The sequence below is a fragment of the Aythya marila genome (assembly GCF_965140915.1).
Source record: "Aythya marila genome assembly, chromosome: 3".
Taxonomy (NCBI): domain Eukaryota; kingdom Metazoa; phylum Chordata; class Aves; order Anseriformes; family Anatidae; genus Aythya; species Aythya marila.
In genome coordinates, this window is record NC_139044.1 from 78,014,395 (window position 1) to 78,040,392 (window position 25,998).

Below are 25,998 nucleotides of genomic sequence, written 5' to 3' on the forward strand. Positions count from 1 at the left end.
CTCAGCCTAATGTTAAATTTGCTCTACTCTATTTTGTTCTAAAAAGTAGTTTGCAACACATCTTGATTGACAAACACATGGACACTTCACCTTCTCCATGACAATCTAGTCCATGTTTTATAGTAGGGATTTCTGGCTGTCAGAATAGTCTAGAGGTATAAGAATTTTTCACTATGGACATTGGCATTATTCCAGGCATCTGTGCTAGAATATATTTCATCCAATATTATTTTTTTTTCAAATCAATATGCTTTTGTGGTTTTGGATACATTCGAATTAATATTTTATTTGATGTGTCCATCACTGTATATGGGCCAATCAGCACAAGCTAGTATTCTTCTCAGGCATATCTGATCTGATTCAGGTTTCACTCTCAAGTGGATGTAAAAATGAAGTTTAACAATGAACTTTGACAGAATCAGAATTCTATTCAGTTCTATTCAGAAGGTATTGTTATGGAGGAGGGAAACTGCAAGACAAGTAACCTAAAACCAATTTAATAATCCCAATGGCTTAGTACAAGCTCATTCACATGATAGAACAACTTTTAAGGGGTATAAATTAACACTGTACATGAAATGTTGAATTCTGAGGTGCAAACCTTGTCTTGATTTGCTAAGTAACGTAAAGCTTTCTATAGCATAAAGCTTTCCCCATGAAATGTCACTGAAAAGCAACTAAGAAAAATAGACCATTTTAACAACAGAACATATAAAAAAAAATCACAAAACAAAATAAAATCAACAACAACAACAACAACAAAATAACTTCTCAATAACACCTAAAGTTTACGGAGAGAAATAACTTTAGCACAGGCATAGTTTATATAGAGTGGTAAGGGGAGGAGGACTGAAATTGCAATGATATACTTTGGCAAGTGCTTGTCCATCCAGGACTCTATGCAAGAGGTATTTGCCTCTTGATGTTAGGTTTAAAAAGCCTGCTGACATTCTTTAATCTTTTTAAAAACACTGTCATACTCCCTTGAAGAACAATTACAGTATGAAAAAGAAAAAAAAAAAAAAAAAAAATCTTGCACAGAGAGTGTTTTCAGTTCTCTGACAGAACTTCTGTAGACAGATAGTGTGTCTACAACATGTTGTGATTACTGGGGTCAATACTATCTAAAGCTCATTTCCATTTACTGGGTGCTTGTATTTCCTGTATTTCTTAACTGCTTACATTTATTTTTTTTCTAACACATTATTTTTCCTAAAATAATATTATAATTTTTATAAAGTGATGGCTAGGCAAAGAGGAATTAATTTAATTTGAATTAATTTAATAGTTTTATTATTATTATTATTATTATTATTACTATTTTTTCTTATCTCCTCGATGAGCACAGTATTCACGCACTCCTTGGTGCAAATAGGACAGAACAGCCACAGTATAATTTCATTTCTTTGTTAGATCATAGTTGGGAGCCCTGGGAGAGAGACCATACACAATCTATATGAAAATTGAGAGTTTTAATTAGCAGCTGGAAATATTGCTGGGCATATTACAGAACAATTGGAACAACATAAAAGATAGGATAAGGAGCAAGGAAATTGTGGCAGTGGTGCTTTAATGACTGTGGTTTAGATGATTTGCCTATCACTGAAATTGTTCAGATGTCCAGGGATCAATCCTTTTGCTCCAGATGGAAGAAGTTAATTTGCATCTCTTGTATTTCACTAGGGCAGAAGTGTGTTGCAAAGGAACACCCTTAGTAGTATCGTCTATGTCTCACTTCGAGTACTCTGTACAGTTTTGGACACCACAGTATAAAAAGGACATAAAACTATTACAGAGTGTCCAAAGGAGCACTACGATGATGGTGAAGGGTCTAGAGGGTGGAGCGTGTGGAGCTCCTCATGTGAGGAGCAGCTGCGTACTTTGGTTTGTTCAGGCCAGAGCAGAGCAAGCTGAGGGGAGGCCTCATGACGGCCTGCAGCTCCCTCACGAGGGGAGCAGAGGGGCAGGTGCTGAGCTCTGCTCTCTGGGGACAGCGACAGGACCTGAGGGAATGGCATGGAGCTGGGACAGGGGAGGGTCAGGCTGGGTGTTAGGAAAGGTTCTTCACTGAGAGGGTGGTCAGGCACTGCAACAGGCTTCCCAGGGAAGTGGTCATGGCCCCAGGCCTGCCAAAGTTCAAGATGGGTTTGGACAATGCCCTCAGACCCATGGTCGGATTTTTGAGTGGTCCTGTGCAGACCCAGGAGTTGGACTTGATAATCCTTTTGGATCCCTTCCAACTCAAGTTATTCTATGATTCTACAATTATATGAATGGAACTTGGGCTGTATGCCTCACACAGCCATGCGCTCAAGGACATACCAATACATTTTCTGTGCTTGCTTAAGCAGCAGATTAAGCTCACTTTAGAAAACTCTAAGACAGGAATGTTTTGGTTACCCATTTTCAACCCTATGCAATAAAACACAGTAGATCTTCCAGACTAGGAGATGATTTCTGAAATGCTGTCTGAAAGTTTATAAAGATTCATTAACAATGAAGTAGTATTACCTGATCATCTTATTTCGACAAGGATTATTAAAAAGTTATCATTTTTACTTTATGCAAAACCAAACAAAAACTGAAGATACATAAGCCCTCAGCTTTTTTCATGAGTTCCGTATCGGTTGCTTACAGGAGGAATTCAGAGTTGAGAACTGGTTTTATGATATGTTATTCCAAACCATTAATTCTTTTTTTACTGTAAGATATTTTCTTCATCTTCACAAGAAGACCAAGAACATGAGCTGTCTTCTGATCTCTTTTCAGATGCTAGGTTAATTTTGTTGTTCCATTTTCATGAAAAGCATAGATAACATCCACTGTATGAGAATTACATTTATATATGTTCTTGCAGTTCTACAACTAGTTAGTTATATGTATCCACAGAAATAAACTATCAAACCTACTCAGAAAATCTTTTTTCCAAAGGAGCTATTTCAAATCTCCAAACATCAGTCTATATAGAATAGCACCATAAAATTATCTAATTGTTACACTACAGACTTCTTTTTGTCTCAGCTTTCATCAGTTTGCAAGTTTGCTATTTTTTTTTTTTTTTTTTAACAGTAACATTTTCAAGCTTTTCCTCCTTGAAGAATAATATTCATCTACAGTTTTACCTTTTGCCAAATAGTTTTTCAGTCTATAAACCCTCTTCTTCTCCCTCTTATTTTCTCCAGAACAATAGATCTCCAGGAAACGTGCTGCTTCCTTCCCAGGCTATCAGGACTAATCCAGTCAGGGACCCCCACTTCTTAAAAAGACATATGGAAGGTGCTTCAGGCATTTAAAATGGAATGTGTTTCACCTTCTTGACAGTTTCCCAGTTTGGCATGTGGGAACGATCATTGATTTATCTCATCCAATGTTCTGCCTCTGGCAGTGTTTTATAATGTGATGCCAAAAAGGAGAAGATCATACACGTGGCACCTGAACAATTGGGTTATTCTGAGTGAAGTAGGATGAATTGATTCTCTCAACTTGAATGTGAATATTTTTATCAATTGCTTTCTTAACTGGTGTATCTATGACTGCAGCATGCCTTGTCTATACTTTCTTTGTCTGAAATAGAGAAGATGAAGAGCTGGCCCTATGCAGGGACAGGTACTCGGGAGAAAGCCAAACATGAGATACTGAGTGAGATTCAAACAGTGCTCATCCTCCATGCTAAGTGCATGGAGTCCAAGACATCCTTGTCAGAGTCCTTTGTGATGTCAGCCTTGGTATGGAAAACGCCGTTGGCCAATTAGTTAGTAAAGTTGACCAGTGAATAGTTTCACACTGAAATTCATCATAGGTAGGAGTGATTAAAGAAAAGCGTCCAGATCCCTCTTTCTTTGGGATATGTTGAAAGATACAGGGCTTTATCCGTAAAGTATCAGACCAGAGCAAATATGCTGTTAGCTATTAGCATGTATGTATTTGAAAGCATTACATGATTTCATACAGCTGTACTTTAAAAAAATAAAAAACAAAATCTATAAACAGACCAATAATTTGTAAGCATTGCAGACAGTAATCACATGTTTTTTTTCTGACTGCAAATTGACATTTGTTTTATGTATACATACATGTCAGGTTTTGATTTGGGCGTTTTTGTTTTTGTTTTTGTTTTTGTTTTCTTTTCTGTTATTTAATCTTGTCATTTGGGGCCTCTAGAAGATAACATGGCATTGTGTTTTCAGATGACGGAGAAAGAGGTCTTATTTTATTTAGCTGGATTTTTTTTTTTTTTTTGGTTATGGGGAAGGAGTGATGGGAGATGGCGTAGGACTTGACTAATTAAAAGTGATTTGTTTTCATGATCTGGATGGAGTGTTATTGCCAGATGTCCAAGATACCTCTGAGATTCAGGCAAAATTTTGTCACATCATCCAGGAAATCCTTATCAAAACACAGCTTGGATCTCTGGCGGTGCTGAGTGTATGGTTTGATAAGTGAGTCCTATTTTCTTGTCCTCACACCAGTCCTTTGTAGCAGAGGGCATTTAACAAGGAAACAGATGGGAAAACATCAGTTATCTCTTGTGCCTTCTGTTTTCTGTAAAGGCCAGAAAGACAAGGCAAGCTCAACCAAAATAATTGAAGAATTGAAGGCTTCGTATAACAAGTCAGGTAAGTTAGGGGAGAACCAGAAGCTGCACTATACCTGAAAGAAAAAAAAAAAAAAAAAAAAAAAAAAGAATATTTTGCATGTAGGTCAGTAAAACTTCTTAAATTTTGAAAAGCCATAAACCTTCTTTTTTACAAAAATCTTCATAGTGAAATTATTTTATATAGACACAGTCTGTTGTATTACATCTGCTTGCAGTTGGTATAAACCATAGTATATTATGAGCAACAGTGAGGTTATTTTTAAATTGAGGGTTCCAAGGTGCTGAACAACCATCTGCAGTTTTTATGGACTTCCGTAGAAATGGTCAACACCTATAAAAATCCAACTGAAGTTGTTTTTCATCATAATCATTAAGGACATTATTTTTGGTCTAATAAACAGCTTCTGTAGTAGTAACTCAGGTCTAACGTGTTTTTTTTTAGCTTTGTGGTGGGTTGCCCTTGGTGAGCTGCCAGACATCTACCCAGCTTATCTCTAATACCCCTTTCTCAACAGTATAGGGTGAGAAAATAAGATGAAAAAAAAAAAAAAAAAAAAAAAACACAAGACAAAGGCAGGGAGATCATTAACCAATTACCATCATTGGCAAATCAGGCTCAACTTGGGGAAAAGTAACCTAATTTATTGACAATAAAAAGTATTTGGCTGCTGAGAAACAAAACACCTTGTCCCTTATGTCCTTTTTCCTGGGCTGAACTTCAGTCCTTCATTCGTGACCCCCTACCCTCTCTCTTCCCTGAGTAGTACAAGGAGATGGAGAATGGGGATTGTGGTCACCCCATAATATCTCCTCTGCCACTCCTTCCTCCCCATACTTTTCCTCTTGCTCCAGTGTGGGTCCTTCCCATGGGCTGGCTGCATGGCTCATGCCCAAGCATGAGCTCTCCATGGCCTATAATCTCCTTCAGGGTAGGTCCACCTGCTCTTCCTGCTCTGACCTTGGTGCTCCGGGGTTGTTTCTCACCCTTTCTTCCCCCTCAGTCCTCACATGCTGCTGGTCAGCATTTTGCCCTTTCTTAAACACATTTTGCACAGGGATCACCAACTGGCTGCGGGGCTCTACCCTGCCCTGTGGTAGGGCCATTGAAGCTGGTTGGGACCAGCTATATCTGGCATTGGGCACTACCAGCCTCTGCAATACTGTGGCTACCCCACAGCGCTTAGGCACTTACAGATGGTACAACTTTATTGGTAAAATATGAATTTAGTTACAATACTAGAACAGAAACATTATGACTTAGAGACTTTCTTTCATCTAAGTTTTGTGCACAGCTGATCTTCATAGTTCTAATAACTGTTTTAGGTTTCTACTTTTGTTCACTACTGATAAATGCCTTAATTTATAGTGTTGAATGAAACAAATAAAAAGATAATCACCAAAATTGAAATTCCCTTCTCATAAAAACTCTCATGAGAAAAACATCTAGGAAAGTGAGTAGTGTAGACTAACGCGACTTATCATTATTTTTTGGAGACAGTCTCTGCTATATGCATTAGTTTCATTGGATTTAGTAATAAAATGCTGCTTTAGCAGGTATTGCTCAATCACACAAAAATAAGTGTTTAATATCCCTTAAGACAGGCTCTTGAAGCACAACATAGGGTTCTTCAGCTGCACATATTGCCACCAGTGAAGTGACAGAGCAAGTAGCACAATGACATGGAGAAATATGAGAATGGAAAACATCATGTTAGCACACGAAAATTCTCTCTCTCTCTTTACAATTTCTTAACACTATCTCAGTTGTTTATGAAAAAAAAAAAAACATCTTTTTATCCAGCATGTGTATATTGGCTCTATTATTTTGGATATGTTGAGACATCCTTCAGACATATTATCCTTCAGATAGCATTGGTAGGTTGCTTGCTATGGTACTCATAATATTTAGATACAAATAGATTTTGTTTGTTTGTTTGTTTGTTTGTTTTTTCATGTTGCCTACATTAATGAACCAAATGGATAAAAAACACAGACCAAATAAGCTCAGATTTGTAAGTCTGTATTACGCATGAATATAAGTAACCTTTCTTTTTAGCAAGTGCTAAATGTTCACCTAGTTCAACTGTTTTCTTTAAATAAGAGGAAGAGCAGGTTGGCTCCATACCTTAACTACTTTCTGTGTCCAGATCTCTGTCTTCTTTACCTGTTTTTCATCAGTATCACTGTTGTTTTCCAAGGCAGTAAAATTGTTGTATCATACCTACAATAATGGAATTTATACTAACGGGTTGTGTACAGCTTGTCTTTTCTGTTATCTCTAGTCATTTCCCTAGGTAAATTCACAACAGGAAGAAAGTGCTTTAGTCATGGTTTGGATATGTCTTGGAAATAATTATTTTTATCTGCATTTTTTCTTCTTCTAAGAAGACATGCATTGTATCGTGCATTGTTACTGTAGAAGGTCAAGGAGTGTAGAACTCATAGTTACTGGCTTTTCAAGGAAAATGTGATAAATAAATAAAATAAATAAAAGCTAGCGAGATGATATATGGAGGAAACCTGTTTATCCAACATGTTCACTACACTCATTGGTAGAAATATACTTGCTCATGCAAGTTCTATGGCCACAGAAAAGGACTGATAGTATGGAGAGCTTCAAGGAGGAGATTGGTTGTAGAGGAAGAATTACAAGGCTAGTTAGAAACAGGTCCTGAGTGTTTTGCTCACCAGTCATTATTTTAGTTACTTCTGTTTCTTCCAATGCAGAACTTGAATTTCTTATGCTTAGTGTGATACATCATTACCCTAAATTGCTACACTTTGCTGCTAATGCCAACTTCATCTTCCATTTTACAACTTAATAAGGTGTAGCTTTTTTACCGCCATTTTTGGCTGCCATTCAGTGGTTGGCAGGCAGGTGGCTTATGAAGTTCAGTGGAGTTTTCCATCTGCTATTCCATTCTTTCAATCCAGGCTTTCTAGGGCATGATTTTTCTCCTCAAATATTATAATTCAAGCTTCCAAAAACCTGTTTTTTTCTGTCCTGTGCTTCATCTTGCATGATGTTGCACTAATCTGCCATGTCTAAATGGTATTTTTTTTCATTTGAAAACACACTCTTATTTGTTCCTATGGTAGTGGCAGCTTTTAGAGGGAGTGTATTCTGTAGCAGTTACCAGATGTGTCACCTCTTGGTGCTGTGCCAGCAAGTGTTCATTCCATTACAGGGCTAATTAAAATAAGGAAGTGTTCATATTTTGAATGCTTTTAAAGCATCAAGAACACCGTCACTTTATTATTAATGTAACTCACAGACATTTTTCATGGCATGTATTATTAGAACTATATAATAATACAGGAACCACATTTATTAAAAATAGATAGATGGCTCCCTTCTTCTGATTGTTGATAAAGAAAGGGTAGTTTCACGTAACAGTTGTTTTTGGAGCAAGCAAAGGCTATATACTTCACCAGTTAAAGTTCTCAGCAGGACATGAGAATGTCAGCCATTCTCTATACTGCAGCATTCACCTGTTGACTAGGTGGAGTTTGGCAGGTCTCTTTCCTTATTGTACTAAAGTTTTTATTTTTAAAATGATTATAGTAGTGTTTCATGTCCTTTTGCAAGAGTCTGGATGAAAGGCATAGTATCAGACCTACCTATGTATTTATGTATATTGCAGGTATTAATGAACCAGAACAATTGAGGAAGGGAGCTGGGTATGTTCAGCACAGCAATATCTATCCCAGGATAGACAAAAGTTAAAAATTTAAACTGGAAAAAAGATGCAAGCTGGATGAAATGTAAGATTAAAAAAAAATAATCATGTTAGACAAAAACAAAAGATCACATAAGCAAAGAAACTGCCCTCAAGCAGCAGTTGCCTAGCAAACAATGCAGGACCTGGCCATTTCTCCCAGGTTCCTCCCATAAAATTTACCCTCCCAAGTTTCAACAATTGGTAATTAGGAGACATCTTAGACCAAAGACTGTGGCCAGACCATCATTTTTATCCCTTATCAATGGACTCATTTTCTATAAACTTGTCTAATTTTATCTTTTTTTTTTTCTGCCTAGATTGCAAAAGCCTGTGGCACTATTTTTCAAAGTTTCATTACTCAATTTATGGAAAAAAAAATCTTTTCTGGGGGAGGGTAGTTTTCACCTTTTCTTATATCATTCTAACTGGTTGCCGCTATTGGTAGTAGTAGAAGAAATAATGAAACATGTTCCATACTTATTTACTTTATATCATCCTTGATTTTAAAGACTTTTTCTTATCCTTTCTCTTTACTGAATTCAAGAGTCCCAATTGGTTTAGTCTGTCCTAAGTAGAAATACTCTGCTGAGTATTTCTACTTAGTAGAAATAAGTGAGTAGTGAGTAGTTCTGATCTTCCCTGTTGTATTTCTCTGTACTTTTTCATTTTTATTATGTCTACTGCTGCAACTGTGGTGTGCTCTCTGACAGCAGACTTCTCTATTTTATCACCCACTCTTTCCTACTGTTTTCTGAAGTTTGGGTTTTGTTTATCATCAAGATGAAATTTTATGACAACTTTCTGGAATTATTTCATAGTTTTCTGAGTAACACTAGTTAATTTAGAACAATTCATTGTGTATGTTGAATATTCTTTTCCAGGGAGGTATATTATTTTGAACTTCTTGGAAATTTATTTCATCTGCCATTTTCATTCTGAATCATTCAGTGTTGTGATATTCTTTGTAACAATTTGCAGTCAATTTTAATATTATCTACCTTGTAAATCTGAATCATCAGAAAACTTTAGCACTTCCATACATAACCTCTTCTTACAGCATGTTTCCTTTAAGTCTTTAAGTACTGTCAAAGCCTTATAAAAGAACAGATATATGTTGGAGGTGCGGTCACTGATTCTTAACATCTTTCAGCAGTTGATTTTCTCACAATAAATTATATTTATCAAAATGTTTTCCAAATCTAACCTCTTTTTAAAAGAAACTGGAATATTTTCTATTTTGTTAGTGTGTTATTATCCTGTTTGTGTGTTATTATCTTGTTATTATTAGTGTGTTGTTAGTCTGCTATTATCAATTTATACTATGAGCTATGTCTTAAAGATTCAACTGATAGTCCTTCTGATTAAAAAGTTTATCTCATGCAGAGGTAACACAGGCCAATTGTAAGGAAACAAATTATTTACATTTTGTATTCTCTACAGTGAAAGCCATTATTGGAATGATTTGTAAATAATGTAGATAAGTTTTTCATAATAGTTCAAGTTTATAGTTCAATATTTTGTTTTATAATGTTGTACCAAACTGCTAGTTTCAATAGAAAGAAATTGCAATTTAAATGCATCAGTTGTCTTTAACAGTAGGAGCAAGTGATAGAGGTATCAGGTAATCAGATCCTAACCAATTTAGAAACAGTAGCTTCACACGTAACAAATGAAAACTGAATGGGAAGATATAAAAAAAGAAATGATGGAAAACTATACATTAATGTCTTATGAGACATGATTAATACTCCAATAAGTCACTATTATTTATAAGCTGTTTCCTTGGTTCTGTTTAACAAGGTGTTGTTGATTTCTGCAATAACTGATTTAGTTCTTCCTTTGACTATCTTCTTAACAATAATGGAAAAACAAAGATGAGAGTGTGTGTCAGATAATGAATTATGCATGTAGTCTACAACACAGAAAAAAAAAAAAAAAAAAAAAAAAAAGAAGAAATTGGTTAAAAAGAATAGCATTTGACCAAATTTATATTCTATCATATTGACTGTTGATGGAACATTATCTGCTGTCACCTCTGGTTCCTTATCTCTTTTTGCAAGGGTAGAAGAGAGTTCAGTGTATATTAATAATGAAAACTAATATTTTCCTTTAGTGTTCACCTTACAGGTTGAACTGATTCAGAGAACTGAAAAACTTTTAAATAATGTAAGAACTTAGTAATTAGAGAAAGTTAATGAAAGGTACATTTCCAAGTGAATTCATCTCACAACAGGATTTAAGTACTGCCTGTGAGTGTTAACCTGAGGTGAAAAGATTTTGTCTGAATCCCATGGATAATGTCTGGCAGACCCCAGAACAGAATATAGGCTGATATTTTATTCGTAGTCTATCAGCTATATGAATTAATTTGATAACAATTAAACTCTTTTAGATGAAAAAGAGGGATGGACTGGATTCAGTTTGCTTCTTGTGTACCTGCACTGAGTCAAACAAGATCTGCTGGAGACAAGAGGCACATCCTTCATAGTTTATATTAGAAATTTGCTGGAGGTTCATATCTACTTCAGAAAGTAAACAGAATTTAGTGTCCTAAATTTTGGATGTCATCTCTGTTTTCTAAATAGAAGTTATGAGCATGATGGTCCAGTGTCCGCTTTCCCAGTAAAGCATTAAAACATTATATGGGGAAGATGTATTTGGTCAGCTGTAAGGGTTCTGAATCCATGAACGTGATGAAACTTAGTTCTGGGCAGGGTCTCAAAAAAGAGATTTTACTGCAATTTAGTAGCATTTAATGAAACAGGGAGGGCAGTTTCTTGAAGGGGAGTGCAGCTTTACAGGAAGCAATTGTTCCTACCTGAGCTTATCATGAAGCAAGAACAGGGAAAATAATCCAAAAATATCATAGATACTGACAGCTGTTGGCAGCTCTGGGCAGAAATCAGTCATCTGTTGACACTTTAGTTAGCTGTCCACAGTACAAAGTCTTTACCCTAGAGTTTTTTCTTATTGACATAATTTGCTTTGCATAACAAGATAAATTAAGGGAGAATTTGATGACTCCAGCTTTTTGTTCATATTTTCTCGGACATGCACAACATTTATCTATTCCTCTATTCCTTTCTTCTTTTTCAGTGTACAGCTACCTGTCAATAGCAGGACATTTTGAATGAGCATTGATCCTTTCCTTCCTTGGCTGCGATAACAGAGCAGCAGGGGCTGAGAGAGCAGGGAGAGGTTGACCCTACTTTTTTTTTCTTTTTTCTTTTTTTTTTTTTCTTCTTTTATTTTTTTTTCCCACTCAGAAAGAAGGTAGTTCTCATTAATGTGAGTTCTTTTCCCACCTAGTATACTATTAGCCATGTATTTCAGTTGTCTGCATCTTCATTGTCAATGGAATTCTAATCAGCATCATCAGGGTAGAGATAAACCATGGGGTAAACCATTACCCCAGTCAAAATAGTGGCATACAACACAAAGAAGGAATCAGAAGTGCAGCATTCATTGCGTAAAGGTATGCTTTAAGAGAAAAGCAGCACATACAATGTTATCAGATTATCTTTTCTTGAGTTAAAAATACTCTCTCCAGAGAGGTCATTTTATCCACTAAGAATCACGCAGACATTTGTTGTTATGGTTATGCTATTTTTTCATATTGTTTCATTGATAACAGAATCCACTTTGAAAAAAATATATTTTTTTTTAATAATTACCATCAAATTATTGTATTACATGTTGCTGTCTAGCATGAGTTAGGAATTCAGTAGGTTAGGAATTCATCATTTAAAGCAGTGAGTAATATTACAGAAAAAAAGCTCCACTATTTCATTTTTCACAATTATGTGTGACACAGCATACATTACAAAATTAAATGAACACTGTTAGCCTTCCTCTCCTAGTCTAATCCATACTAAATTGGTCAAAAACAATTACAAGCACCTCTCTTTTGACAGGGTTTGATTGTATAGATGATTTTTTTTTCTTTTTTTTTTTTTTCTTTTTTTTTGATATAATTTAAGGAGGTCATTTACTAACAGGTCAGAGCATTTAAAATTTCTAGACTTAATTATCTAACCTAGAATTGTTAGCTCCTTTTATTTTTTTTATTTATTTCTAGGCATCATAGAAAAGTCTGGCTCAGGCAATGTAATTTGCCTTTCATAGTCTATCACAAGCCTCATGATTATTTCTTACAACAAAATGTTCAGTGCAACAAATTAGTAGATTCTGCTATGTTGGTTGGGCTGCATTCCAATTCCTGCCTTAGTGATGCTGGCTGCCTTCAGCACAGCCAGCACAATAATTATTGCTGAGTTTTCTAGACCTCATCAAACCAGCAAGGTGATCACCCCCTTGGAACAGCGGGGGATATGAGGTATGGAAAAGTGGAAAGAAATTGCTGCAACTCTGTACTATCATGCCAACAAGTGCTACCTGAATGATGGCAGCTATTGGCAGGGGTAGGGCTCTGCTGGAAAAGAGCTTGCAGCAGTTCTAGATGATAGCTTTTGCTGCTTCCAAGAAGAATTGCTGTGGGCACTGAAGTAAAGAAAGCAAATTGGAAGGTGGGAAAGATTTGAAGGCAAATGTAGAAGGAGAGATTATGATTTGTGACAATGGAACAATTTTTGTTTTTCTATATGTGACTGGCTCTTTTATGAAGTGAAAAAGTTCCACAAGCACCAAAATGCAAGCTGTGCAAGTTAGTTATGTAGCTTTTTCTGGCCTTCATCATGTAATTAAGGTACTGACTAGTGTCAGCAAACTGATGTCATTCTTGTTCGAATACAGAGAAGTGTAAGTAAAAGCATCTTATTTTAGGTATTTTAAAATATTGTCATCATCACAATACCTACTGAGAGACTTCTACTGTGCTTGAGTGTGTGTTTGGGATAAATAAATGGTTTAATCCAAAACACTTAATGCTAAACCTTTACACAAAATAAGAACACAGTAAAACTCAGAATTTAGCCTCAAATTAGTTGATATAAATTATCTCCACATAGATCAGAGAAATGCCATTGACTGCAGTAGAGAAACATTCATATAACAAGGTCTATTATATTCCTTTATATAGTATCTATATTTTATTTCCTGTTTCCCCCTTTTCATTGTACAATTTAATTTTGATCCCACTACATTTTATTTTCTAGACAATCTACTTGTATGGAAGTGTAATATTCTGGCACTGACTTCATCACTGGGATACAGTAGCACCTTTCAGAAGTTGGAATACTGTAAGCATTCATTATGTGTGTAGTCAGAGCTTTGCATCTACTCTTTTCCTTTTCCTTCACATTTTTAACTTCTCAGTCTTGCCAGACATGGAGTAAAGTTTTGTGACTCACCACCTCTTAAGTGGGAACTCTATTACAGTACTCTATTTTCCACTATTTGTTACATTGTAGGTTGATAAGGCTTGGATGCAAATATTTCAGAAACAATATATTTAAGAGGAGGTATTTGTGTCTTAATTGGCTTCCTAAAAAGGGGTCAACATACAGTACTAGAATGTTAGTCATTACAGACTAACTTTTCTTCCATTGCATTTGGCTTCCATTGCTTCCCTAGGCATCAGGCCTAGGGAAGAGGAATATCAGTCTGCCTTTTTAATTTTATTGTAGTTTCAATGCTGGAACAGATGACAATGAAACTGTAATCTGTGCTTCTTACTTATGTTACAGAGTCTGTGCTATCCACTTGCAGGTGATGGATTTTGTATTTCTTGAAATAACCTATCAGAATACCTCATTCTCTTAATAATAAAATTACTCAGCCTTAGAATAGAAATTTCTGTTTTCTTGTGGAACCAAGTTATAGACAATAGTCAGCATTCCCCAGCTGTGGCTGAATGTAAAGGTGCTGGAGCTGGGCCAGTAGGCATCTGGAAGATGAAATCTGAGACCTTGTACTTGTCCCTGAGACTGGTGCAGACAGCAGAGGACAGGTGTGACTCTTGAGGTGGCCATGCTGCAGAGAAGAATGCCTCCAACACTGCTTGGAGTTCTCTAAGGACTAATGGCTTTATGCACAGGTAATAGGCAAAGTTTAGCTGCTACAGACTTTTCAGACTATAACTGACATCAATTATCTCTCTTCCATAAAGTTGTCTGCATAGTTTAAATGTCAGTTTTCAGGTTATGTCAAGGCATGAAAATCTAATAGATGCTTCAAATTTTCTATATAGCAATAATGAATATTCTATCAGGACCATCATATGGGAGAGACTTCTGTAAGGTTAGACAAAGTCAGCCTCCTGCTTATCCAGGTTTAGCTGTGGAATAAGTGACTACAAAGCAACAGTGTTTTACAGTTTTGATATGGATTAGCTGTCTTTATCTCATTTTGCTTTGTGGGCACTCTTGTGTGTCTGAATAAAGTAAAACTACCATAGTGACACTAGACTGGCTATTTTTACTTGAGATAGTACTCTGATACCAGATCCCCTGCTGCCGTTATTATCACATCCCTCAGTCCTGTTGAGATAGTCAGTGATCCCTGCCAATATCCCTCAAAATTAGCAGTCATAAGGTTTCTTATAGGGGTGCTGTAAAGAAGTAGAGAGCAATGTTTTGTTGTTAGAAGGCATTTTTTTTCAGGTATTTGGACACATTCTATTTTTGACTGAAGAAATGCACATACATAAGATAGTTTCACTACCTCAAGTGGAGATACTCCAGATATATCTAGATATATGTTGACTTCAAATCAGGATTGTAAAAATTTTGTTGAGTTTACAAATCTTAGAAATGAGTTGTGTCTTTGTGATTGAAAGTGAAAACTGTTATATTGCCAAATATTTCCATAAAGATAGAAACAATTTTAAAGTATTAGATAAGGATAATCTTTCAGAATGCTCTCTGCATGCTTGATTTTGCCTTCAGACTTTACTGCAGGCAAATTAATATTGTGCAATTATAAAATATTATTAAAGTTTAATTCAGCAGTGGATTTTTATTTTTTTAAATTTTTTTTTGTCCAAAACTGGCTGAAGACTTCTCACCAGTGTCAGTAAAATTGGATTTTGTCACCTTCAGGATGAGATGGGGAGCTGGGGTCTTGATGATCCTGTCAGAAGAAGGTTGCAAAGAAGGGAGAAGAAAGAATGGGGTTAGGGTGGAGGACTAGAAGGGAACCTTGAGAGATCAGACTTGATTTTCCCATTATCCAGAATGGCAGAATGGAAGAAGATGTGGTCAAGCACATTCACAGTGTTTAGACTTCTTCTCACCAGTGATCACCAACACATCTGTTGTGATCTGTCCTTTGGTCACAGTCACAGCTAGACTGGCTCTGAAGAGCTTTGACGTAAGAAAAATAGTCAAAGTCAATGTGCTAATAACCTACACAACTTTTGTACCACATAGCCACATGATGCCAACAATACAGAGCACTGCCTGTAATAAACACTAGGTTCCCAGTATATTTAAGTGGTTTGGTTAATCCTTAAGACTATCTAAAGCTTGTACCAGTAAACTGGTCCAGCTTTCTCAGCAGGGTGCTGGAGCTAGAGCAGGCAGTATGTTTCTATACTGCTTCCAGGTCTGAGCTGGCATGCAAGAAGCCTGTCAGATGGGTCTGCTTTGTGCTCTCTAGTTTGAGAAGCACTCTGAGAAGAGGAAACCCTCTCATCTCTGTCCCTGTAATACAGACCTGCACTCACCAGTTCTGTAAACCTCCTGAAAGTAAAAATCACCAACACAGGTAAAAGCACTGAATTCTTCAGTAAATTGTCTTCAGTGTATATCTAAGCAGGTATTTTAAATGGTTCCTATATGTTCTATCTTCTGTGACTAATACTTTGTTAATAGATATATTTTGGTGCAACTCATATGATTTTTATTAATTCCTGAAAAAACATACGGGCAGGTTTTCCTAAATGCTTATTGCACTCCTAGCTCGGACCTGACAGCTAAATAGTTTGTGTTATAACATCATCTTTGTTCTAACGTACAAGTGAACCTCATAACTTGACCTGCTTTATAAGTTTCAGTGTGAACCATTTTTGCGCACATTCAATCATTATCTTCTTGTTTTAGGTGGAACAAAAATATGTCTTATTAAAATCTTTCCCAATTTTTAGTACTAATGCTCATGAGCAGGAAACAAAATATTTTAGAGGGTTTAAAACTCTTAGCACCTCTAAATTATTGTTCCTAAAGTTCATCCTGTAGCTGAATTACAAAAGTCACGCTGTTTAGCTTTATGGCTAGAACAGTTTACATGTAATTGATTTTTCAATTTTTCTGTCATGCATATAAAAGGATGTTGTTCCAATTGATACACACAAAATTTTGCTGTAAAATGATGTTAAAATTTATCTAAACTATGGCATGAACTTAAAAGCCCAGCCTGTTCAAGGTAGTCATAGAGATCAAGTCAAGTTACAGGCCTGTATATAAAACTATGAAGACAACGAATGAGCTGGAATACTATTCTGGTTTCGATAGTATTGAAATCTCCTGTATCTCACATATTCTGAATTGTTGTTTTTGTTTTAAGTTATTAGCAAAGGCGAATTTGGTCTTGTACAATAAAAAGCCTACAGACATTTGAGACAATTATCTGTACAAGCTGTATGTAATTATATAAAATATTTCTATGAATATTTGCTCCAGATTTCAAAATTTGACATCTTAAGTACAGCACCATTACTGAATCACATTTTTGTCATAATTTTACTGCTATGGTTTCTATAAGATTATACAGTAATTTTGGAAAACTATTTAAAAGAAAAAACAACAACAACAAAAAAAAAAAGAAAACAGAATATCAGTCAGTGTAAAATTGGAGACTTATCCAACTTATTTTCAATCATTTATCTCTTTCATGGCTATTGGTGTTCCATAATTTGCTTGGAGAATGTGTTTTGTAAGAATAAAACTTGTTTATCAGTCATTTTGCCAGAAATTTCCTCTTTTTTTTTTTTTTTTTTCTTTTTCTTTTTCTTTTTTTTTTTTTTTTTTCTTTCCCACCTGTTCACACAGAGGGTAACTCTTTTAGGGAAGAACTTTGAAGACAGGGATTTGATGTTGTTGTTCAAGTCACTGGTTCTCCATGTATGTATAGTGGAGTCTAAATGCTTATAAATCATGAATTTAATACCCTGAAGATATGTTCAGTGCACAGTAAATCAGTTTTATTTAAACCAACTGTCAGTTTCACCAGCTAGATTCTTTCTTATTTTCATGTCATGAGTAATAACAACTGAAGTGTTATTTAGATAACAGTTCTGCTTCTTATTACTGCATAACCAAAAACCTACTGTAGAAAGCTTGTATTTACTTTATTATTATTATTATTATTATTATTATTATTATTTATTATGATTATTACTGTGTTCAGTTAGAGAAGTCAGCAGCTGAGTCTTCAAATACTCTCTATACCTGTGGAGAGCCCTGTTGTCCTCAGTAAGGTCACTGCAGAAATCCACTTGTACACAATATGATGGAGGGATGTGGTCCTATACAGAATTTTTAAAAACCATGATTACCTTCTTATCAGGTACCATGAAGGCCTATTCCTTCTCTCAGCAGTATCACACAGATTAAGGACAGGGACTTAGTACTATATATTTGATTCCTTTAAGGACAAGTGGAAATAATTCCTTGTTGATTTTTACTTGAATTATCTGCACTTCTCATGCTTGGTTTTTTTTTTTTTTTTTTTGTTGTTTTTTGTTTTTTTAATTAAATTAAATTAAATTAAATTTAAATTTATTTATTGTGCTGAGAGCACCATTGTGTCCATAACTCTTCTCAGAAATTCATTTTAGTTTTGACTTTCTTCCCTCAAAACTATTTTTTTTTCTTTCCCTGCTCTCTTGCCATAAAAGACTTGACTTACATGCACCTGCACACTTGCAGATGTACATATTTTGTAGGGACTTGACTTTGAAAATGTTATTCTGGTTTTGCTCAGTAAGTCTAGTGGATCCATTGCATAACTGGGTCCTCTGTCTCAGGATACTATCAGGATAGTATCAAGAAATTTTGATGAAAATCTAATTTAACCCCTCTAAGGAATAGTGCAAAGCGTGTTTTCTGCCTCAAAATTATGGAAGTGCACAGGAGAGTTAGCTAGGGACACTGTGTGTGGTTCAGTTAGGCTTTAACATTGCAGTGCTCTAGTACTACATAGGCCCAAAGTACCTCTATTTATTGGTTCTCTTTTTAACTTTATATGCCATACAACAAAGAACTTAGAATCACTGCAAAACAGTATGTCTAACTCTACAACACAAGCAAATGGTAAGAAGCTGTGGGCATCTAATGCAACGCAGTTGAGCTAAGGCTGAAGGAGTTGCTGATTATGGTATAATTTCAGTAACTCATTCTTCACCTGCACTAGTCATGAAATAAAGCACAGTTGTGTGGTTCTTCTTCACCAGGAGTTAAGCTAAAACTCTTTTCATCCATTGGGGTGAGAGCCTGGCACCATAAATCAGATGGCAAAACCATCAGTTGAGAGAGATACTGCTCCAGGCCTTACTCATTCTGGGTGCCTCTGAGCTGTGTGCACTGTTCAGGAGAGCTGGCTGGCAGAAACCATGCAGACCTGCTTGTGTGCATGTGTGCCTGAGTGTACTTTAATTGATATCAGTGCAAACTTCTGAATCTATATCATTGTGATGTAGTGGTGGTTGAGTTTCTTCTCCAGGAGCTTTGTGAGGAAAAGCATTTTGTCATTTTTCCTTTTAGAGTTTGTGTTATAAATCATCTTTTGACTGGTTTCTCCTTTGTGGTTCCTGTCTGAAATTTTACTCCAATCATATAGTTTAAGAATTGTCTCAAAACGGTTTTCTTTATCCCCTGGAAATTCAATTATTTAGATCCCTCAGGGTCAGTTACACTGTTAACCTATTAACAACCAGCTTCTGAATCTGGAAACAGTTTGAGCTATTCCAACTTGACAGCATACAGGCTGATTCTGTTTTGTATACATTTTAAAAATAGTTAGCAGAAGCCTGGAAAAAGTAATGCATTAGCAGAAATGGTTCATGGTAAATACGCTTAGCTCTTCTGTGATTAGATAAAACAATGTCAACAATATTTTATCTATGTGGAAGCCTACGATGATTTGATGATTTGGTGGATGTTTATTTTCTAACATTAGGAACTGAGACTCCATAACCCTATGTTTTGGGTTCCTTGTATTATTAAAATGGAATTGAATTACATTTTTTTTTTTTTCATAGTCTAATTTTTCATCCAAGCATCCTCTTTCTTGTTATCATTTTAAGCTTTGGATTCCAGAACAACAAGAAAGAAAGCGGGGCATTCTCTCCATTCCTAAACTTTAAATATGAGTATTTCTTTCTCAGTTCTTTCCTCTATCTTTGAAGCATGCTTGAAACATCATTAAACATTTACAGTTAGTTGATCTCATCTGGAGAAACAAGTACAGTTATTTAAACATTTTTTTTAAAAAGTTTTCAAAGTAAAAATGTCCTTTCAAATGGAGGTCTATATTTTTGATTGCTATGTGAGGAAATCTCTCAAGATTCTGTCATCTGTGGAAGAGGAGGAAGCCACGTAATATGGTTTTTAATAGATTTTGTCAGTACTTTGTCCTACTTTTCCCCTTTTAGAAACACAAAAATAGATAGACCCAATTACACTTTTTGAGTAAATGCATGTCATAAGTCCATATTGTTTTTCTGTTTTGTTTATTTGTTTAGTTATTTTTCTTTCTTCCACCTTTGTCTCTTCAGGCAGTGAGAACAAAGCTCTAGCACTGTCCTATACTTTCCATTTGATAAATCTGTGATGCATCTTTCTGTGGCGGTCTGATCTTCTAAGGAACAGCAGCTGCATTTCAGCAGCATTTTATCTCTGTGCACCCTACCAGAACACTGCTGTTTCACATCTCTAGCAGTCCCAGTGCACAGCTGATGCTTTAGAATGACAGGATCAAGTCTAATAGTCTGCCTATGGCAAGCATGAAGTAGATACAGACACAGAGATGGTGCAGATTCATCTCCTTGTTTTGCGTAGCTAATATTTACCACCTGCTTTGCATGTCCTGTTTTCCATCAGCAGAACACAATATCCTGCATGGGAAGACAGGCTACTCCAGTAAACGCCCTCACTTGACATTTCAACATGACCACAGTCTAAGGGGAATGATTGCTTAGTTCAGAAGACCATAAAAAAAAAAAAAAAAAAAAAAGGCAAAAAAGTGGCATGTGGGAAGTGGGGAAGTGCCAATTTCACACAGAACAGTCAGTTTGTCTCTCACTATAAAACCAAAATGGAACAAAACAAAACATGCTTGATGCATGATAATGCAGCTTCCTTTTAACCTAAACTTGCAGCAGAAATATTTGGCTTTCTACTATTTTATATAGTTAACTACCACACTGCAATTTTCCTCTATAGTTGGTATCCTTAGCTGTATGATTTCCTACTGGTTGAATGATTTGCCTCATCCTAGTATTTTTTTTTTTGCTTGCTGAATCCCTACTGTTACTGTACTAGATGCTTATACAGTCTAGACTTTTTTTTTTTTTTTTTTTTTTTTTGCTACTGCCTTACTATTCTTATTTACTCTTTGTTCAACTGATGAAAATAAGAGCTCTTTGCTCAGGGTGAACATTTTCCCTTTGTTACCTGTTTAACAGTGCTTAAGGTGTAGCAGGTCTTTTGCTGATACAGCTAATGGAATTCACATAGACCTCTGCAACATTGTTTTATGCTGCATGTTGGTCTTTTCTGCATAAATGACTATGTTAATAGTCAAGGAAGTAATTTTTAATGATAAACTTAGAAGCATAAGGAGAGGACTTCATGAAGTTCATAATTTGAAGCTTGACCTTCCTTTTATTTCTTTTATTTCTTTTATTTCTTTTTCACCATTTTCACCATTGGAATATAATGCCCTGGAATTCTGTGAACTGTTCTATGAATTTGCTTTGCTAGAGACAGGTTTAGGATAGCACAAATCAGTTCATTAAGATCTTGGACGGTGTAAAACCAGGATCTCTTTGTGTCAATAAAACTGTAACATAAAATGCTAGGCAAAATACCAAGACTGGTTATAAGCTGGATGCACTGTATGAAAGGAATCTTTTTTTTTTATAGAGGAATTGAGTGATCAACATTAATCCCTGAACTTTCAAAGGGGCTTGAAATTCAAAATGACATGTCTTCCCCCAGGTTATTTTGAGAATCCCTATCTTAAAGTGCAACATATGACAGTAAGCGTTACATAATTAACATTCTACATTTGCATTGCTGGTGCAAGTGTAGGCTGTCTTTTCAATGGCTAACCTTAGTCAATTTCAAAAAGAAAATGTTGGTGTGACAGTGGACTCCAGCATTAAAGTTAAAAAACTGTCCTGTAGATATATCATTCATGAACAATGGCAAAAAGTAGTTAATTATTTATTTAGTATTTGATTTCAGAAGGTGTTATCTTTTAAATGTGTGGAGTGTGTAACAGATACATCTAAATCAATTAATCCAGTGTGTAAACTGAGGAAATAGCCTCCTGTCATTTAATGAAGCTTTATAAAGAAACAGTCTGTTTTTTTTGTTTGTTTGTTTGTTTGTTTTTTGTTTTTTCTTTCGTGTGTTTTATTATGATTATTATGATGATTATTATTATATACATTTTCATGAAACTCACCTGCTCATTTCTATTTAGTAAAATTGTTGGAATAGTACCAAAGAAACTACTTACCCTTTCTGCCTAAATTCACTTTACTTTTATATTGCTTTCTACTCTTCACATCAATATTTCTCAGATCAAAAAACATCATTCTGCCTATGGATTGGTGTGCAGTGCTATATTTTGCTTTAATGTCTGAGCACAACTTAATTCAAATAAGCACACCTGCTATTTGAATTCTGAAATGTTTCCTACCTAGAGTATTAGAAATGCAGTTTTTCTACTTTCTGATATATCTGTTTGGAATGGTATTACTTGAAAACAGCCTTCAACAGCCCAAGATTGTACCATATTTTTTTTTTTAATTGTTTTAATTTTTTTTAAGAAGTATCTAGAGTCTTGGGTAACAGCTTATACTTGAGTTGTTTGTGACAGTGGGAGGTGAACTAATGTCATTATCAATAGAATCAGATCAAAAAGTTGTATGATTTTGGATACAAGTAAAAGGCCATTGACAGGATGACTAGAGACTAGGATAACTAGGGGAAGGAGGGAGGGAGCAGGAAGTGGGGTAATAATAAAAGCAAAGAGAGAGGAGTAGACTGAAGGATGATATCTGTAGATGGAAGCAAAGTTGCTGTGAAGAGGTCATAAACCCAGCACTTATTTTCAACACCAGTATATTACACATTTCAGCACCCTAGGACATTATAACATTTGCTGGTGTATATAACAAAAAGTTTATGTTTCTCCACCTGTAAACATAACATCCTAGTGAACAGTTTAGTATCTTGATAGAATTGGCCGCATGAATACTTTAGCTTACTGAATATAACTCGGTAAACTGTCAGTAAGAAATGCAGCTTTCATTAAAACAAGAAAGTAAAACATTGCAAACTCATTTCATTGTACTGCTGACAGAAGTATGCATGTGTATATATCTAAATATATATTTAAACTTAGGGCAAAAACCTTGACTAGGGGATAGGGCAATGTCCTTTAAGATGTTTTTTGGTGTGTTCTAATCTATTCATTTTTTGCTTTTTAATCACAGGTTTCTGTGCTCGAGAGGCAGATATTTGACTTCCTTGGTTATCAGTGGGCACCCATCTTGGCAAATTTTATACACATTATTGTAGTCATACTTGGCTTATTTGGAACCATCCAGTATAGACCTCGTTACATAACAGGAGTGAGTATTTCATTTTATTTATTTATTTTGATGTGCATGTTAAAAAAAAAAAAAAAAAAGAAAAAAAAAAGGTTCCAAACCGCATTGCTTATAAAAGAAATAGAAATCTTATTTTGTTTTCACTTCTGTAGTATGTTACATTCACTCATTACACTTCTGAGGTACCTGCAGTAATTAAATGGTAACTACCTGCGACAGTTGAAAGTCAAGAGGAAAATACGGGCTTTGAAGAAGTGAATAGTTTTCCTAGATGCATCAGATCTCCACAGCAGCTCCATCATTCATTATAATTATTCATTATTTTATTATCCATCATTAATGGAGTGTCTACCTGTTATGTGTATCCCTCCTAGAAATTATAGTACAAGTTCAAAAATAAAGTATGAGAGTATGGTGAGAAATGTGTTTATGATAGTTAAAGACTGAGGGGTCTGGGATAAAAAATAAGAATATGGACCTTTATATTTTTAATCCATTTCTTTTCTTATTTAGCCTCTCACACAAAGACTCAGTGTTGCTATACTCACTGGTATAATACAGTATTAATGAAATCCTCATTTCATCAGATGTTTTTTTGTTGTTGTTGTTGTTGTTGTTGTTGTTTTTGTTGTTGTTTTGTTTTTTTTTGTTTTTTTTTTTTCTTTGTTGTTTTCCCTGATGTACAGTTCTATAAAGACAGGACAAAAAAATTCAAAGACAGGACAAAAAATTTCAAATTATTACTCAGAACACCTTTTGTTAGACATAGATTTGTATAACAATATTTCTATCTAAATTGACTGCTAATTCAGTTAAGGCTTGTTATATGTTTCAGAGACAGACAACAGACCAAAAGATTTGCTTGTGTGCTACCATATTTTCATGACAATGAGTAAATAGTTTAAGTCCACTGAATCCATACCTTCTTCTGCAAAGCCTGTTATAGAGTTTCGTTATATAACAGCCACCACTCAGGAGATGGAAAGGTTTCTCTTTCGCCCTGTGCTACCATCCATAGTCCAGTAGTGTGACATTAACAGCAATACATTAATATTTGTGTCTGTGTTTCTATTTCTGTGATTTGCTATATGCAGAAAATGTGTGCCCACAGGTACAATATATTCATGCATACCCATGTAAATTAATGTAATCAAAAACATAGATTACAAACACTGAAAAAAAAAAAATTGCAAGTCTGAAATATTTTGAGTGTGTCCTTCAGTTAACAACTCTAGGAGTTATGTGAATGTTAACTGGAGTTTTCTTCCATTTCTAGTGCTATGACTAGTCCAAAATACTTGGAAAAACAAAAAAAATCAAGTAAGTGCCAGTTAAACATAAACAACAAAAATACCATCCTAAGACTATAGGCAAATGAGGAAAAATGCGCTAAAGAAAAAAAGAAGAAAAAAAAGCAAAAAAAAAAAAAGCAAAAAAAAAAAAAGCAAGCTACATTTAAATGCCCTTTTCAACAGGAGTACAGAGAATTAATTGTTACAATGATGAGTATACTGTGAATGGGGAGCCTTATAAATAGGTACTGCTCACATGTGCTTCTGGATGCTGCCATTTGTATCACACCATCCTACTTATTTTCACACCTATCATTTCTTAGAGCTCCCCCCTCACTATGTAGACTATCCAGTTTTGTGAGTTTCTCTCCCTGCATCTTGTCATGGAATTGGATAGAACTAATCTAAGATAAATTTGTTTGTCTTGCTCAGATTTCATAATAGAAACCTGAATCTGCTATCTATCACAGGCTGATTAGGTAAGGAAACTGACAAAACTTTCATTCCTTATTAGTCAGCTCAACAGATGACTGCTTTGATTGTTTTCATTACTGCTGTCTTTGGAGGTTATCTTAAAGTCAGTATGAGGGAAATTTAACCAATCATTTGGAGGAAGAGTTAATGGGACTGCATCCTTTTTTTTTCATTTTTAATGGGCCCTGAATAGGCACCTTGTTTAAACTGGACAAAACTCAGTGGCATCATCTGACATGAAGAATAAAGTTGTGAATGGAAAGGCAAGAATAAAGATTAAGACAACAGCTTTTAAACCCACAAAGATGTAGCTATGATGTTTTCCAGCGAGTAGATACAAAAACTCAGACTTCAAGTGATTCTGCAAGGGTCTATCTGCCTAGAGTGAACCCTGTAGGACCCTTAATCCACAGTCACATTAGTACCTTGAGTAAAGATTACTTCAATAAGACCACAATAAAATTCCTCTTTCACTGTGCGTGCTTCTAAAGGATATCACAAAAAATATTTTCCAGAGATTGTGAATCATAGGTTAAAGAGGGCAGGGAGGTTTTAAGATGAGATTTCAAGAAATGATTCAGCAGCTTAGGGAGAAGAGGAAATAAGTTTTAGACAGATGAGACACCACAAGTGACAGAGTGTCCTTGAACCTACAGGGAAATTTAGAATTGGGTGAGAAGGGAATAGATGACTGTGTGGTTTCAGGCCTTGGAAAATAGTTCAAATAGCTTGGGACGCAGAAGTTTTGGTGTACGAGGAGGACTAGAAAATGAAATTTAATATAACTAGATGGGTTAATCTGAATATAGGTTTGGAAATAACACATTTGTTTTTATTTGAAACTTAAACCATTAACCAGTATGCCACTGATTGATTCAGGGAGTAAAACATATCTTCTAAAGATGGGAAAAAGATAGAACTATTTAGATAGAAATAGCTTTTCAAAAGATAATAATTAAGTAAACTTTCGTGTGTCCATGTAAATTATAATGATAATCTAGTTTATCTAATGATAAAAGAACTACTTAACAATACTGTGCTGAAACTTTGAGATAGGGATTTCAGTAGGAACAAAGATTAGCCAGTGGAATGACTGAAACTTAAATGCATTTTTTAGCAGTGTTGTAATAAGATTGGGTTATGCAAATTCCTGAGGGGTGTACTGGGTCT

General features: G+C 35.3%; 1 protein-coding gene across 2 annotated transcripts in view; it reads left to right on the forward strand.

Annotated features, from left to right (window-relative positions):
- NKAIN2 (sodium/potassium transporting ATPase interacting 2) overlaps positions 1 to 25,998 on the forward strand; it is a gene marked incomplete at its 3' end in the record, with an annotated part of 583,071 nt that overhangs the window by 245,798 nt on the left and 311,275 nt on the right. For both annotated transcript variants that reach the window (XM_082756439.1, XM_082756440.1), the window contains exon 2: positions 22,946 to 23,083. In XM_082756439.1, coding sequence (XP_082612565.1) covers positions 22,946 to 23,083 — 138 coding nt within the window. The remainder of the gene's footprint in view (positions 1 to 22,945; positions 23,084 to 25,998) is intronic.